This window comes from Protopterus annectens, chromosome 7.part0 (genome assembly GCF_019279795.1).
Source record: "Protopterus annectens isolate FY-2018-M chromosome 7.part0, PAN1.0, whole genome shotgun sequence".
Classification (NCBI taxonomy): Eukaryota; Metazoa; Chordata; order Ceratodontiformes; family Protopteridae; genus Protopterus; species Protopterus annectens.
The window spans coordinates 1980088431-1980106601 of record NC_056739.1 but is presented as its reverse complement, the minus strand read 5'-3'; the positions used below and the strand labels follow the sequence as shown (position 1 = coordinate 1980106601).

At 38.9% G+C, this 18171-nt stretch overlaps 1 protein-coding gene across 2 annotated transcripts in view; it reads left to right on the top strand.

Moving 5' to 3' along the window:
• Positions 1-1712: 1712 nt before the first annotated feature.
• ADAMTS17 (ADAM metallopeptidase with thrombospondin type 1 motif 17) overlaps positions 1713-18171 on the top strand; it is a 3302852-nt gene continuing 3286393 nt past the window's right edge. For both annotated transcript variants that reach the window (XM_044078403.1, XM_044078402.1), the window contains exons 1-2: positions 1713-1894; positions 3165-3565. In XM_044078403.1, the coding sequence (XP_043934338.1) occupies positions 1822-1894; positions 3165-3565 (474 nt within the window). In that variant the 5' untranslated portion in view covers positions 1713-1821. The remainder of the gene's footprint in view (positions 1895-3164; positions 3566-18171) is intronic.

Below are 18171 nucleotides of genomic sequence, written 5' to 3'. Positions count from 1 at the left end.
GCAGTCCTTAGCTCATTGAAGCTGTGAGTGCAAATGACAAGAATATACACCAAGTCTGAGTTTCCAGAACCACTGAAACTTCTCACTATTCCAAGGTACACTATATTTAGAGTGAGCTAGCAGGCTTGCAGGGAGAAAAGCCCCACATGTTTATTTATTCATCTTTTGTTGATTGGGTTACTCCCACTAGGCTAGTGGCCTCTTTTCAGGGGACACATGCGGTGATATTTATACTACTGGGGAAATTTAACCAGGGTATTGGGGTACTTCCCCTACACGTTTTGACAGGTGCCATGGTAGCTCACCTGAGCTACCAGCATCTCAAGCAGATGGGTCCTTATTTTAATATCTCATCTAAGATGACACACTCAGGAGTGCAGCACCTCCTTATGCTTCTGGTGAAATTCTTGAAATTTATGAGTGTTTTAGAATGTATTCTTATTTTGCTTCAATCTCAGTTTATTGTTTTTTGAAGTAGCAGGGCTCACTGTAAGAAACCTCTTACTTTTGATAGGCTGCTGGGGCCAGAGTGGCACAGACCTTAGCATTGCTCTCGCACAGATATTGGTTGTTCAGTTCAGTTGTTTTGGAGGCTGCCTTCAGTGCTGAGTCTGCACATACTTCATGTGCCCATATGAGGTTTGGTTAAGTGCTTTGGCGCACTCCTACATCCCAATGACATGCTGCAGGGAAAATAACGATCCTTCAACTTGTCCACAGGGGGTGGTGTCTGTATGTGTGTGGCAGTATATGGGGCGGATAGCCTGTCCAGTCTCTTAACAAATGCTCTAGGTCGCCTGTGACCCTGAAATGGATTAAATGGACAAACGGAGAATGAATATAAGGTTGCATCTAAAAATAAGTTTTTCAGTTGTAATGCCATACTTACTTAGCTTGCTGGTGTTCATGTTGGGGTCCAGAATATTTACGAAAACTATTAATTCACTCTGCGCTGGTGTCCAAATTTTCTGTCCGCGTATAGGAATTAATCTTACCTGGATAGCGCCAGAAGATACAGTGTATATTTCTTCACGTCTCTTGAAAGAAAACAAAGCTCACCCATTAATATGGGAGCTACTAGTTGCTTACTACACATAAAACACTTATTTACGCTATACTCAGTGAAATCGAGTTTTACATCTCTGTTTTCCAGTGCAAACACTGGCAATGTTAATTGCTACAATACCGACTCGGGTATTCTACCCGTTTTACAACCAGCCGTGAGATTAATAAAACATCACTGCCGATTAACATATTGCAGCAGAACGAAATTATGTAATTAAAACAGAAGCCTTAAATATATATGCTAAAAACAGTGGAGTAGCTTTAAGCCCTGTCTGCAACAAGCACTATCTTACTTCGCACTCGAGCCCCGTCAGCAGCAAACTGCACCAGTTTCTAAATTATGTTACTTCGTCTCCATCCAGAACCAATTTTCCCATATGGGGTTGGGACGGGTGCTTCTTCTGACACCACCAAATTTGAAACTACACTTATCAGAGCCGACAACCGGCATATTCCGCCCCCTAGCGCCTGAAACACCTTTCTGTTTACAGCCCACGTGCACACATTCTACTTTCCATAATTTTTGTTGGTTGCAGCGACCAATCTGAACACGCTATTTGACTCAGGCGAATGGAGGCGGACCTCTACTGTAACCAAGTTTGGTTTCTCCACATTGGGGCTTTATTTCTGCAACTCAGTAGAGTGCCGTTTGAGTTGTGGAGCCTCTGCCGGTGCTTCTTCTACTGCTACTGCTTCGCAACTTTGCATGCACATCTGTAAGGCTGAGTGTCCAGTCAGTGGGTGCTATTGCATAACATGCTTTTCAGCTTCATTGTGCTGTTTGTCCCTCCTTTACTCCTGCTGTCTTTGGAGCTGACCCCATCTAGAGGTAAAATATTGATTATGTCTTGCATCCTAAGTGACTTGTGAAGTTTAAGAGATAACGGGAAATTTACAGTCTCCAACGGTCTTGACGTTTCTTATAGAAAGTCTGCTTATTTTAGAAAGTTTATTCTGTACTGCACAACAATTCTCGCATTTGTTTATGCATTGTTTAGTTGCTCCCTGTCTGCCTGTTGCATTTTTGCTTCTGGCTGGAAGTATGCAAATAGTGAAAAGTGCAAATGGCATCTTGTACGGTACAGCTGTACAGGTGAATAAGAGGATGAGTGCCAGTATTTGTAAACTAACGACAGTGTTTATAAGTGATTACCCCCAGCTAATTATGGTTAAACTACTAAAGTGGAAAACTTGATGTATGTGGCTGCATTTATTATTTTATTGTATGCTTATTTGAGGGGTTGAACCTTGGTCACACTTTACCAAACGGAGCAGGATGCTAACCAGCTGCAGATATATAGGGGTTTATTTGCGTACGCTGCAAAGGGGGTAGGGATTGCATAGCATGGGCTATGTTTTTATTTAATGAGTTTTATTTTTTGGTGGGACTAAGCTCATAAATGGTACATAATTGTACTTGCTCAGAGACTCACGCTGGAATTTGGAGTTTTCTAGTTCTTTTGGCAACTCTCTTTGGAGACTGTACAGTTTCCATTCATTACAGGATTTCTGGCCTAAATAAGCTTTGTAACCTGATTGCCAAGTCCTTTTTTCTTCTAGACGTTTGGAATTACTAGAAAGTCTGAGGGTGGAGGGTGATTTCTAAATAGCCCACATTTTTTTTATTTGAATACTACTGTACAAGAAGTGTGTGTGTGTGTGTGTGTGTGTGTGTGTGTGTGTGTGTGTGTGTGTGTGTGTGTGGGTTTCTTCTCAATCTTTTGGTGCAATAAATCTTGACAAAGCCTAAATAATGGGGAGGTGGAGACAAAGGCTCAAAAATAGGTGCAGATTTTAAATATTGGTTTAATAAACTTCGAAAGTTGCTAGAATAATATCCATCAGGACATGCATGCTAACACAAATGATATCAAGTCTGAATCTCATGTATGTCATTTAGTGACTTCAGTCCTCCTCCACAAATTTTATGAGGAACAGACCAATAATATGAGGCAAAAATCTGGACATTCTGCAAAAATCTTGACATTTGAGAGATATGGTGTGCATGTCTGTGTACATTATCAAATGATCAGTGGTCTTTTTAATGGAAAATTAAATGTATCCTCTTTGTGTTTGTCTTTTTGATTTTTTTTTTTTAGCTTACTTAAACACTGAAGACGATGACCTGCATCAGGTGGTCCCATATGTTTTAAAAAGAGAAGAAGTTCCTCAGAAACTGTTAACAGGGTCCTTCTTTACAGACAGCACCAGGCACCGGAGACCGCGCTCCTTGTCTGAGGCAGCAGGCCAGCAGAATAATGCTGTTCAGGAACAAGAGGCTGAACTGTTTCTTTGGCTGCCTGCCTTTGGGAAGGATCTGTATCTACACCTTCAGCGAGATGCAGGATTTCTTGCGAACAGCTTCGTTGTTGAGGAGCGGGGAAGTGGCAGCAGTAGCCCGAGCTGGGGCTCCACACCTTCAGATCAGCTGTGTTTTTACAGAGGACATGTCCTTTCCCACAACAACTCATTCGCATCTGTCAGCACCTGCAGGGGACTGGTAATACAAACCTTTACTCATTCATATGTGTGCTTTGGGGGCTGCTTGCGCTTAGGCTTGTGTTTTTTTTTTTTTTTGTTATTTCTTCATTTCTTAAAATTATGTATTCTGGTATACATTTGACAAGAAATCTTTTGTGGTGCTGGGAATGTAGGAAATTTGTAATATCAACTAAGTTATGCATTAATTTCTGTGGAATTAATACAGAAGGCGTGTTATACCCACACACACACATGCATATATTTAAAACCATCAGTTATCTGTTTTTCACTTAATAAAGTAAATTCATTCTTAAGAATTCTACATTTTCAGATATTTTATAAAGTTGAGCTTTTTATAAATGTTGAATATTTTAGTTATGTTAGTATTAGGAAGGTCCAGTCAAATTGCATGCTCATGAGCATTAAATGAATAATAACATGGCATGTTTCCACAGATGAGACAGCTGGCTTTAACATGTAATTCCTCAGTGCTAACAGTACTAATCTCTACCTCTACAGAGCATACTTTTCCAGTGTCTTGAGTTACAAAGTAACTTCCTTCATACAGGTCTCCAAACTGCACTTCCTCTCTTTAAGACGTTAGTGCTCACTTAGAGGGTATGTTGTAATTTGAGACTTTAAAACACAAGTTGTAAGTCTTCTGAAATTCTAGCTCAAAGATGAACTTGTCTATGCCAAACTAATGGATTGCGATGGCATTCAGAGGTTGTAGCTGTATGTTGACATTTCTTTGTCTCCCATTATAAACATTATTCATTGTATACTACCCCTTCTAAAATGTTTGTGCCCTTATTCCTGCATTTCAGTAATGAAAGCCTCAGGTACTTTATGGCTGCACATAATATACCATCAACACATTTTACTTCACAAACATTCATTCTTAAAACTTAATTGTGCCCCTCACTTATTGCATATATATGCACACACTTTAGACTTCTTGCATTATGTAATGCTTAATAGCATATGTTTTCTTTAATCTTAGAACAGTAAGTTAAAAATGTATTCTGCATTTTAACTAGAAAGCTATTATGATGTAAAATATACAGCATGGAAATTGAGAATGCTAAAAGTTACAGGTAAAAAAGTTAATTGCAATCTTATAATCAAATGCCATTTGATTACATTTACAGCATCTGAAATTTTTTTTCAAATTCCATATCTGCAGAGGAGCAGGAGCCTAGTAAACACTTTCCCCATAATGTGGGCAAAATCATTTAGAAACAGAGCTGAAGGCTAGGTCTTCATATATGATGTATATATGTGATGAAGAGGAAGTGTCTTGTGCCTGCATCATTCATACTTAAGACCTAGAAATATGCTTCCTCTTTCATTATAAAACCATCCATCAAGGGTAGCCTCCCCTGCAAAACTGCAGTATTGGCACTGTCCTTCCTTTTCCATCACATCTTGTTGCTAGCAGTGTCGAATGGAATTACTGTATATCCAGCTTTGTATATCTTGGGTTATGTGTGGGAGCGTAATTTTTTAAAGAAAATTATTTTATACTGGACTTCGTGATTGTCATAATGACACACACTGCATCCCTTTGTGTAGTTCCTGAAATATCAGGTTTTCAGAAATTATTGGAATAGCATCATATTTTGCATTTACAGTTGCCATGAATGTTTTGATACCAGACTCTGTGATTGTTAGGAACACACTGCGCTACAGACCACCTATGTGTTTTTGAATTATAAGGTGTGTAGAGAAGACAGTGAACAACCACACATTTTACATTTGCAGGTATCATGAGACTGTGAGGTATGCACTGGTGTGCAGTTGTCATTTGCCGTACTGACATTTGGAACAATCCAATGCAATACTCAGCAGGTGAAAGATTAAAATTTTTTATGTTAGATGACCCCAGTTTCTGACATGCATTAGGACCATAACTAAAACTGAACAGAAACTGTAAAATATTTACAAACCATTGGGATAACTGCTATAGGTTCATAGGTTCATACTAGGCTATCTGCCCTAGGGCATTTATAAGCCTAGCCAGAGTGTGTTTGGCTTTCGCCACCTAATGTAAATGAGTTTTACTATGCCCTTTTTTCAGGATTAGTTTACTGTGCCTCTGTCTAGCAGTGACACAGAAGTGATCCCCGGGGTAAACTTACGATCTCCCAGCCACTCGTCAAGATTCCTCTTGAAGAGAGTCAGTGAGGGACTCTGCCTAATGTGGACAGGGATTCTATTCCAGAGTGAAGGGAGCCTCTGGGTTATGAATCTGTCCCTCCAGCATGTCCTATTTATTTCTGTGCTGAGGTTCAAGTCCCTCGAGCGCGTAGCTCGAAGGGATTTGGATTTTCTGAGGTGAATGTCCATTAATTCTGGGTTGGACATGGCTTTATATGTCAGGCATAGATCGCCTCTAAGTAGGCGGTATGCAACTGAGTTGTGTTGTAGATGTGAAACTAGCCAGCAAACTCGCAAAGGATCTGAGTCGGGCACTACTATACAGATTATTATCAACAAGTGGCAAAAGGGGGTTCTGATGATTTTGCAGTCATAACCCCCTGGAATTCTATCATTTCACATTTTCATGTGCTGTGCTGTGCGTTATTGGGATGTTTCTGAACTATTTACTAACATTTTCTGTTGGATTACATGAGTACACACAGTTAAGAATTTCCCAAGGTAGTGACCAGGAAACTTTTTTGCAGTCTTGCTCCAACTGCTGGCATTAGAATGTTCAGGCACAGCCCTCAGAAATGAAACTATAACTGCAAAGCTTTGGGGAGGTCCTTTTTCTTTGAATCATAACTAACATGATATGCAAATCTGCAACAAAAAGACACTGCTTAATGGTGCTAAATAGTAGTTTTCCATTACTGACACAAAAGCTCATTACTGTTGCATACCATTAAATGAGATGTGAGAAGAAAGTCAAAATTTAAAAGAATAATCCATTGTCTCACCATATCAGTACAAGAAAATATGTTTTTGGCATACAAGGACTTCTTTTTCTACCTAGAATGACACTTTTCTACATAGTAGATAGGTTGCAGTTCATTGTTAACTAATGTCAGTATTTTTTCTGTACCTTTCTAGATTTGATTTATGTTTGTCCTGTGTATTCTTGAGTTCTACCATCTTTTCAGGAAGGCTGCCTCTTGCAACTGTAGCCCTTTGGTGTGAAAACTATATCATTCCTCTAACAGTCTGCTTCTGTCTTCCGATTGTTTTCTCTTGTCCTGGAATATTTCCACCTCTAAAAGATGATGAATCGGGCATTAAGTGTTTCAACTGCTAATGTAGTGTTGTATGCAGCAGACATACTACCTTTTCTTTACAGTGCTAGCCGAAATGTGTAGGGGAGGACTTACAGGAAATTCCATTGTAAGCAAGGTAAACAAACAAATGCCAGTAGTGTGGCTGAACCACATTGTCACTGATTTGGAAATGTATCTAGTGTGCCCAGTTGAAAAGAGTAGGGAATTGTTTAGTTTCACTGCAGGGGCTACAGTCAAAATTTTTATGCAGCATAACAGTATTATTTAGTAACTGGCAGCTCTGCTGCTAATAACAAATGCATCGTTCACTGTGTTATAGTAAACTGGTACATCAGATTTTATTCATTTATTTATTTATAAGAATGTGTTAAGAGGGTAGGTGGGCTGGACCAAGGAGTCTTTTCAGTCATGACCTGGGTGAAAAACGAAAACGTATTATAAAAAGAGTAATCCTAAACCTTAATTAAAGGTTACGAGAACTAAATGAGAATATAAAGTATTGTGTACTTCATACATATGTGTGAGGAAGACAGCGATCATGCATTAATTTTCAGACACATTGAACATAAATATAATAATAGATAAAAACCTACCAAATGTTAAAGCCTTGGCAAGAGCCATGTTTGAATCATGCCAACAATTGTTGTCTTAACTAATTGCTCAAGGTAAAAGGAGCAGTCTTAAGAAACTAGATCAGGGGAGTGATACTGAAGGCAGCAAAAGTAAAGTCAGATATAAATAATGCGCACAAGGGGGGTGTACAAAGGTGTGAGTTGACAGGCAAGGATAGTGGCGGATTTTAGTAAGTGACATCAAGTTAAGTATAAAGAGAAGTGAAGTGAAAGATAAGAAACTGGTGAGAAGGCGAAAGGTTTGACTTGAGAGGCAAGGATAGTAGAGATATAAGTAAGAGAAAAGATTATAAGAACAAGATCTGAAGTGTAAAGTGGGTAAGTTGGTTTGAGAAAAGTTATCTACTAGACCATCAAAAAAATTGGTATCACAGCAAGTGTTATATATTGGTTATTAAGCATTAATTAAGTGCATTGTGCACTGTATGATAGTACAACTGTACACAGAATTCCCAAACTTGCTTATACTTACAGTACATTTGATTTGGTAATTTCTGTATTACAGTGAATTGTTGCAAATGTTTCTGACAGCCAGGTTGTTCTTTATGTTAGCTTCCATCAGTTGTGCTCATTTGCATCAATTTCTTGTGATGACTGTTAGTGACTGCAGATCACAGCTTTGACTTAAACTTCACTGTAGAGAACACTGATTCACAAAGATGGAGGAGACATGTTTATTCCTGCTCCAGGGCTGCACTTCTGTCACTGAGTATTAGAGTTTTTGGAACAGCTTATCAGAAGAATAGAAATCCTTTTGCTATTAGTTTTGAGTCTCTTATTTTACTTACCTTCAGCTATCTCAACTGAACAGTTTCTTGATCAACAGACAGTCACTTTCACCACTACACTGACAATGCAAGTTTATTTGGGGCAGTTTCTGTTGCAGGTCCAAAAAAATCTTCATATAAAAGTATATGTCAGTTTGCAGATTCTAACAACACATCTTGTGTATTGTAGTTTAAGGTATCAGTGGTAGTAATACCCTTCCTTTTAGGGACCAAAACTGCACCATTTCATGAAAGTGTGTTAGTTCTTCCTTCCACTTTTGCCTTATAGCATTTGCAGATTGCTCACGAATGCATACATAGTTTATATGTCAGACTGCATCCATAATTTCTCCTGCAGGTCAGTTTTCAGTTTGTCAACATGTTGAGGATCTGCATTCTGTGTATGCCCTGTCCTCACATATGATCTGATTAGTGGCAATAATTGTAGAAAACTGATAATTTTCTCCTAAATAGCTACTTGCTTGGACAGGGGAGTTGCAAGTCACTAGGTTGGTTCTTCTCCAACACTTTTGTCACCCTTTAAAACGGAGAACAAGGCAGTGCATTTGTGTGTATTAATTTTACAATCTCCAAAACTGGTTTCATTATATGATTAAATTTAAGCTGCAGGGCAGGTCCATCTGGTCTATTCATGTACCCTGTCAATAATGGGGCAATGTCAAATTCAGTAGCTGTGGGCTTCTGTAATGAACACTGTTTTTCATTTGTTAAATTTTTGCCGTGTAGTGCCACAGTCACCAAGAAGTTCATCCCTTATAGTGCTGTCATCAGATACAGTGAGGACAGCCGTCAATGACCCTGATTTCTTCTATATGCGATAAGACACATCCAGTGATTTATAGAAGTCACATTACTTAAGTTTGGTATTCATCTGAATATTATTAGTTCTTAGATCTGAGGTCATATTCAGACATGTGGCTTGCAAGTTACAGTTCTACAGTTTTCTTTTGCATATCACAGTTCCTGGGTGCCCCGACTGCTGCTGTACCTTTGACCAGGCTTTAAACCTTCATCCTTTTGTCCTGACAGTGCTTTGAACTATGACTGCAGTCACATCTTCTGAATGACCATTGTTGCTGGCAGTCATAACTTTGTCACTTTGCTCTCTGAAAAAGTACATCTCCCTTTATAGTAAAAAAGATCAGTTGTCTGGTAGGGTGCATTGTTCACTGTTGTATACTGTGTAACTGAACCAATCTGTATACCGTTTCTCCTATGCTACTATTTGATTACAAACATAATTAAATGCATGATAGATTTAGTTAAATGGCTGTGGCAATATATGTACTTAGCTAAATGAATCTTCAAGCTAAATTCTACAGATGTGCACGAGGTAGGATTTTCAGGGTGTCCCTTCTGAAACACACTTACAAAAATTATTCCACTGCCAATATCCAGTCTTTCACCACCAATGTCTACATTTAAATTTCTCTACTTCTGTACAATTTCCTTCTTTCAAGTTTGCATATAATGGACTGCCTTACAATCTGCCAAAATAGTACTAGCTGACAAGTTTCATATTCTCCCCTGGGGCAGATGACTTGTGTCGAAGAATAGTTAGCAAGTGATGCCCTACAACCCCCCCTCCTATCAAGTTCACCTCACTTTTATGAATCTCGTCTCTTGTCTTGCTTTACATCACTGCTGTATCCTACTCCTCTGACTCCTCCAATGGGAGAAGACAAAACTCTTTAAACAACTTCCTTTGGTAAAATAAAAACAGGAAATTCCTTCTTAATCCTGCTATTACAATCCCCATTTCTACTCCTCAAAGCCCTGGCAGTAATGGCTATGCTCTTCCAATCCTTGCTCACCTAGAACCCATAGTGTTTGCTCAGGAGAGTTATGCAGCATAGCATTTCCTATGCTTCTGCTTGGGGTGAGGTTGGATGAGATTTATTATTCAGAAGCTCTGCTCACAGAACTTGTTTACAGGGGCTGCCAGACTTGGAATTTGGTGACATAGCTCTGGTCACTTATGTCTAACATTATGTGCCCACTTGCCTCTTAATTACATATTTACCCTCCTTTTTCTTTACCTGAGCCCAAATAAGCTATCCCTAGCATGGGCTGTTTTAGAGTGGATGAGCCAAAGACAGCGGCCCATACCCCTAGAAACACAGAGGGCCTAGATGTTTTGCAATACATTTTATGTATTAATTTTGAAAGAGAATTACTAATTAACTTATGTTCACTATTAGCCAGAGGATTTATGTGTATGCCTCATGCAGGTGTGTGTGTGTGTGTGTGTGTGTGTGTGTGTTTGTGTGTGTGTGTGTGTGTGTGTTTTTGTATGTGATTTTATCTGTGGAAACATACTTGCACCGATATGCACTTATATATCTATCTATCTATATAGGCGCATACACACACACACACACACACACACACACACACACACACACACACACACACACACACACACACACACACACACACACACACACACACACACACGCACAGTACCCCAAAATGCCAAGTCAGATCCTCTCTAGAGTGCTAGTTTATCACAAAGTGTACAATCACAAACTTAGTGACATACTTCACATATTGTCTATAAACACATACATACACACACACACACACATTTGGACATATTGGAGGAAAGAACACCTGGATAAAACCCAGAAAGAGAGAGGGAGAACATGTAAAAGCCACAAAAAAGAAGTCCTAACCAAGAACCAAAGCAAAGAAACAAGCACTGTAACGTGGAACCACAGAGAAACAAGCACTGTAAAGTGAAACCACTACTTGTTGTGCCACTGTGCTAGTGATTACTAGAATTCACACTCATCCAGTCTGCAGTGTCAGAAATAGCCACTTATATACTACAGTGATGTTTGAATGTGTTGACAAATAAAAGAAATTATGTTCACCTTCACATATCTCATAATCTTGTTGCTGTTAAATACAGTGCAACATTCTCTCTAATGCACATGTACATAAGACATACCAAATTTGGTTTTACAGTGGCTGTATCCTCTGTTTTCACACAATCTGTGCATACAGGCCTCTCAGTACAGTAGTTTTCTGTATACATAGATGATGTTTAATTGTGATGAAATCTACTAGAACTTATGGCCCCAGTAATCTGTTTCAACCTGTTGCTGTTCAGAGCAAACACTGACTCATCCAACATCAGTTTAGGATTTAAATTTATCTCATTCCTGAATCTAACTATACCACTATATCTGTCTGAATATACATTATTGTAATCTTATATGTTACAATGGAAAAATAAATTCTAGTGAAATCTACAGGATTTTTACTTCTGATATAATGAGAATGTACTGGATAATACCATTCAACTCAAAGTAATTCACTGTTAGCAGTTGGACTTATAAGGCAGTACATTGTCTTTTTCAGTGATGGAGTTTAGGCCTCACTTCATATGAAGTAATCGAAATGTTGCAATACTTGAAAAAATGTAAGATTTTTTTTAATTGCTTGATCATCAATAACTGCAATCCCCCACCCACCCAAACTATGTAAGCCATTTATTTTCTGCAGTGCCAGAGATGTCTCCATCCCATCCATCTAATGAGGTAAGAGACAGTTGTCAGCCATCATTCAGGTATCCAACGAGGCTTTTTCTTACTAAGCCTTACTTGTAATTCTCTGTCTCACACATGTCCATAGTTTCTAAGGGTGGTGTTAAGTGAACTAAAGGTGTAATTGTATATGCCTCTCCATGTGACTCAACCAAAGCCCTGCCATCTTAAACCCATTTGACCCTGCTGTCAATCAGTGGTTCACCTGTGGAGGTGTGCCTGGGCAAACTCCCCATTACAAACCTGCCACCTCCAGCTGGCTTTTCCAGTACCTGAGCTGTTTATTGACCTTGAGTCTGGGTCTAAGTTAGGGCTTGGTGAGAAAATATATTATTTTCTTCTTCTGAAGAGAAATTCTAGATATGTGTTATATTTTGCAACCCTCAGCAGATGTTGTATATTCACACCTCAAGAGAACTTTGTAGCCTGTCTGGCATATTGTAATCGCAGTATATGCCTTTGACAGTCTCCACTAAAGGCATGTAAAGGACAGTCTCCACTAAAGACATATAAAGGCCATGTATGCCTGTAGTGGAGACTCTCAGTATAGGACTATAATCCTAAAACAGATTGATATTTTCTAGTAATTATTTGGACAACAGATCCGAATATTCAATTGTAAACTGCAATTAGATTGTGCTTTTAGGTGCAGAGGAAGTAGAACAGCTGTCATCTGAAGATCTGAGTGCTACATTGGTAACCATTTGAAATGGTGGGACCCACTAGACTGAGTCCCAAAATGCAGAGACTGGCTGAAAAACCAGACATGTATAAACCGAGTCCAAGTTGCCATTTCTCAGAATATTCTCTTTTCTCCAAGGTATGGTGATCTCGGAGTTGGTATACATAAGTTCAGAGGTGTGAGGGTGTAGGGATTCTAAATACTGATCGTGATAATAAATTCTTAAAAACTTAAACTGTTGTACTACAGAAATCACATTTTGCCACCCCCCCCCCAACACACACAAACATTTTGAGATTCGATTTTCGAGATTTACTCTTCTCTGGGTTTTTTGCCTTTTTTGGATTTTCAGGAATTGGCTTTTCAAGTGCCGACATTTCAGTAGGAAGTCTTGTAGATCACCATTCTGGGTAATATTTTTCCTTTTCCCATTTTTTTTCTGTAATAACATTTTCAAATGCTGGAAAATATCTTTTTTTTTCCATATGACGTGGTGGTGGTGCTGCGGTAGCGTTGTCGCCTCACAGTTAGACGTTGCCCGTTCGATTCTCAGTTTGAGCGTCTTCTGTGTGTCGACATGTGTGAATGGGCATTCCTTCGTTGAAGGTTGTGTGTTAGGCCTGGCAAGCCAGCATGTGAAAATCTACTGCCAATCATTAGCGGACCGGAGTTCCGCTGTGGCGACCCCTAACCGGGAAAAGTTGAAAGACAAGACATTACTTACATATTGAATATTTGCCATGGAAGAGAAAAATAAAAATGTGCATATGTTTGTTGTGATTTGAGTCTAAAGAGGTTTGAGTTGGCAGGTAGTAAAATTGTAATTTTAAAGTAGTATTATGAAATTAGTGAAATTATAATAGTAAAGTAAATACTTGAAAGCAAGAATATGGGTTGTGCCTTTGTTGTGTTTCTAAAATTACAGCAAATGCAAGGTTTGCCTCCTTCTCCAGTATAATGTGACCCTTTTGAGAGGGAATATTACACTACTTTTGATTGTAAAAAAGTTAAATGGGTGTATTGACCATATTGCCCTCAGATACATATACTGGCCCCTAAACAATATGAGTGGTTATTCAATAGTATTCCTATAACTAACTGCCATTTACCTTTCCACATAGTTGGTACCTAAGAAAATGTAGATACATTCTCTGCACCTCTGATGTATTCAAAGACCCCCCCCACCAAAAAAAAAAAACAAGATAGATATATAGATGCTTACTTTGTCATTTTCTTTATTTTTTCATTTATTTTCTATTTGTATACTTTATCTTTTGCAAGTTCACAATAGAAATTAAGCCTGTGTTGGGGTTCTGTAACCTCAGGGCTACAAACAGGTAACTGCCAAGACAGTTAGAGCCCTGGGCAGTTGCCCAGTTTGCCTCTCTAATGCTAGCTCTACTCCACAGACAGGAATAGTTTGCCTTCTGCAGTCTAGCCACTCTGTTTTCTGGGAGAGCGTTCTAATCTTTTATTTTTCCTTAATGCCTTCAAACCAGCTATAAACCCTTTGCCACAAAATATTGCCAGCTATTTTTGTTTGATTACAAACTGAAACACAAGGCTGGATTTAAATGGCCACAACCTTTATTTAGCTAACTTTATCAGCTGAATCATTCAAGGTAAAGTCTATAGATATGCATGAGGCAAGAATTTCAGGGCTTCCCCTTCTGATGTGAACATGCAAGATTCCCTGACATTATTGATATGTGGGCCTTCACCATCATTTATTTGTAGCTGGTTACCATTGTTTCGGCTTGTTGAGTGATAATGATTCTGGAGTAGCTTGAGTTCTATATTTGTTCTTATTACTAAATGGTAAACTGAATAGCGAGCAAGTTGGCATGCACTGATTCATAGTGACTGCACAATTGGAAGCATGGTTTAGCTTATTCTGAATCACTTTTTATGTGTGTGTACCCCCAAGTTGTGTTTTCTATTGAACAGTGTTGGAAAAATTTAGCATGTGTGTCATCTTGGGAAATTTAACAACAAAAATCAGAATTAAAAAAAATGAACCTACGTTTAGGTATGCTAAATGAGTAAAAGGATTTGTCTTTGCCAAGAGAGTAATTCCTTTTAGTATGATGTCTAATGTTGTTAAGAATAGTGTAGATCTTTGAGTATGAGATTTGTTGTAGGCCTCTGCAGTGGATAGTAATAATTCTTTCAACTATTTAGAATGCAGCACTGCAGTAATTAATGTGAAATCTCCATGTCATTTGTTTTAGTACCCTAGACACCAAAAGTCATTAAAGAAGTATGTTAACAGGTTGGCAGACTGCACAGTAAACTTTTATAGCACAGCATTTAGAAAACTTTGAATACCCCCACAATATAAAATGCACTAACACTGGCAAAATAAGCATGCTATACTCTTTGGGTGTGTTGTTTAGAGTGAGATTTCTATGCAATGTTTTGTCTGCCTGTCTGCAGAGTCTGTTTAGTCTCCAACTTTAGGGAGAATCACAGTGCTGTTGGACAATATGCAAAAAAGTATATGAGAGCAAAATTGTCTTCATAAGGAAAAATTCACACATAGCATGTCTAGTATGGCCATTGGATCTAGGGCATAGATATATGTAACCTTGCATAAATCATGTTTTCCTATATATATATATATATATATATATATATATATATATATACACACACACACACACACATACATTCTCACAGGTATGTTTGTATGCATGTACATGCCCTTGTAAACATATATATATATATATATATATATATATATATATATATATATATATGTGTGTGTGTTCATGTATGTAGATATATGTATGTATTGTTTGTCTGTGTGTGTTAGTGTGTTTTGAATAATCATTTCTGTTGTTATGGAAATTGACTTTTGGAGGGGTCTGTATACTCCAAATCCTACATGTAGGGACTCTTCCAGTAATCCCCCTTACCTAATTATAATCACTTCCAATGTCGCATCAGTACTGCAATAATTGCTAAAGTTGTTTAAAAAAATCATTTTTTTCATTAAGATTTTTTCACAAAAAGAATTGTTCCCTTGTGTGTGTATGTGTGTGTTATGTCTGTATATGAGTGCATGTGTGCATCTGTAAACTAGCAGCCAAAAAATGTTGGATTATTACAAGTGTAGAACACAACCTATCAAACAATTATCAACACTAGATGAGCTGAGGAAAACAGACTTTAATAAAAACAATTAAGTGCATTTCTCCCTGTCAATCCAAAGGAACTTCATCAGAACTAAAAAATGAAATCTAAGAAATTACTTTATGTGCTTATCTAATACACAAAACCATGTGACCTGAAGCAGCCAATGACTAAACAATATGGAACATCAAACATTCCATAAAAAACATGCATAATAAACACTGATAACAAAATACATTATGAAAATGTGGTATAAAATATCAAAAAGTTATAATTTTGAGATAGCAATTTTAAATAACATTTCATGTTAATAGCCTCATTCAATCCAGTCTTGTAATCTGCAGTCAACAAGAGCTGCTGGGGGAGTTCCCTAGCTACATATCTTTTAATATTGTCATGTCATATTTCTTGCATTTGTGTATACAGATGAACATTCAGTTGCAATGAGTTGGGCCGCGAACAGCTAAATCTCAAGTAAATAAAATACAACCCCTGGGTTATTAATGTGTTGAACAATGCACACAGCATAGTTCATAACCTGTTGCCTTTATGTACGGATATACTTGGCAAGCTGTTTCTTTACATTTTGTAATGCTTAAGTGTGACTAGTGTAATCTTGCTAGCATTTTTGTTCCTTAACTGACTTGACACATATCAGACATCAAAACGTGTATACAACCAACTTCTGACAATGAAAAACATGTCTGTTTTCTTGTTTTCATTGGTTTACTGACCTGGCTAGCGTTTCATAAATTTTTTCAAAAATATCTGCATCCCAAGATCAGTGTAGAAACATTAATGAAACTCTCTTGATTTCTTTTCAGCCATAGGCAGCTTTGGAGTTATCTGATTAACTTCCAGTTCTTCAAGCAAATCTTTTTGTTGCTGTGGGAAGTACAAATTAATCAATATGAATATCTGCTATGTGCATCTTTTTTCTAGGAATATGCTTTACAATTAAATTATGCTTCTGTAGTCTCAACAGTGTTCTCTTTAGTCTTGGTGGTGCCTTGTTCATAGGTTCATAGGTGTGTACTAGGCCAATGACCCTGGAGCCTTTACAAGCCTAGCCCATAGAAGTGCCCTGGCATCATGCAGCTATTTCAAGTAGAGCCACTGGAGTGATCCCCGTCGTGAACTTTCTATTTCCCACCCACTCATCAAGATTTCTCTTGATAAGGGCCAGTGAGGTGCTCTACTTGACATGTATGGGAAGTCTGTTCCAGAGCATGGGCAGTCTCTGGGTTATGAACCTGTCCCTCCAGCATGTTCTGTTGATTGTGGTAATGAGGTTGTGGTCCCTGGAGTGTGTGGTGTGGAGGGATTGAGATTTCTTTAGGTGCAGCATTTCTAACAGGGCTGGGTCAGACATGGCTTTGTAAGTCAAGCAGAGATCGCCTCTTAATAGACAATATGAGACAGAGAAAAGCTGGAGTTTTTTGAGTCTGTCTATGTAGGGCATGTGTTTAAGGCCTATGATCCTTTTCGTGAGGTCCTTTTGTGGCCTTTCCAGCTGTTGGAGGTGTTTAGTGAGGTACATGCCAAATGGGGCATTATACTCGATGATTGGTCTAATGAGGGAAGAGTAGAGAGATGATGACCTCTTTCTTCCTGGATGCAAAACCCTTGGTAATGAGATGTGCCACATAGAAGGACTTTCTGACCACAGTGGCAATGTGGTGGTCGAAGGAGAGGTTGCTGCCAACCTGTGTCCCCAGATCTCTTATAACACCTTCAGTGTTCAGTGGGCTACCATCAGTGTGGTAATTAGTGGGAACTGAGTTTTTCCCAAAGGGAATGATGATGCATTTTTTGACCTTAAGCTTATGGCCATGGTTTCGACACCAGTCATTGGTCTCAGTGAGGCCTTTCTGTGGGATGTCTACATCACTTGGGGTTAATAATGGCTCCCAGCTTGCAATAGTCGGTGAACTTTGTCAGCCAGACTCCCTCCGCTTTGGCCTGGACTTCTGAGAAGTAGATTCCAAACAGGAGAGGACCCAGGACCGATCCTTGTGGGACTCCACTCGTGACTGGTCGGCAGTCTGACTTGGAGTCTGCTACTTTCACACTGTGGGTTCTATCTGTGAGCTAGTTTGCAACCCACCTAGTGATATAGGGGTTGATGCCTTGTTTGATGAGTCTATCAATAATTCCTGAGTGGGGAATGGTATCAAAGGCCTTGACTAGATCAAGGTAGGCTGTATGAACTGCCTTGCCCTCATCCACAGCTCTGGTGACTGACTCAAAGAAGTCAACCAGGTTGAGCAACCATTATCTACCCTTCACAAAACCAAATTGTGTGGGACCCAGAGTTTGGAGATTCCCTATATCCTTGTTAATTAGGTCCATAATGATGCACTCCATAGCCTTACATATCAGACTCGTCAGGCTAATGGGGCGATAATTCCCAGGGTTTGTAGCTGTTCCCCCTTTATGGAGAGGGGTGGCTGTAGCAGTGCACCATTCTGTAGGAACAAAACCTGAGTTGAGGCTGTAATTGAACAGGGCGCACAGGTGTGGTGCCAGTTCACTTTGTAGTTCATTTAGAACACAGCCAGGGATATTGTCGGGTCCCAT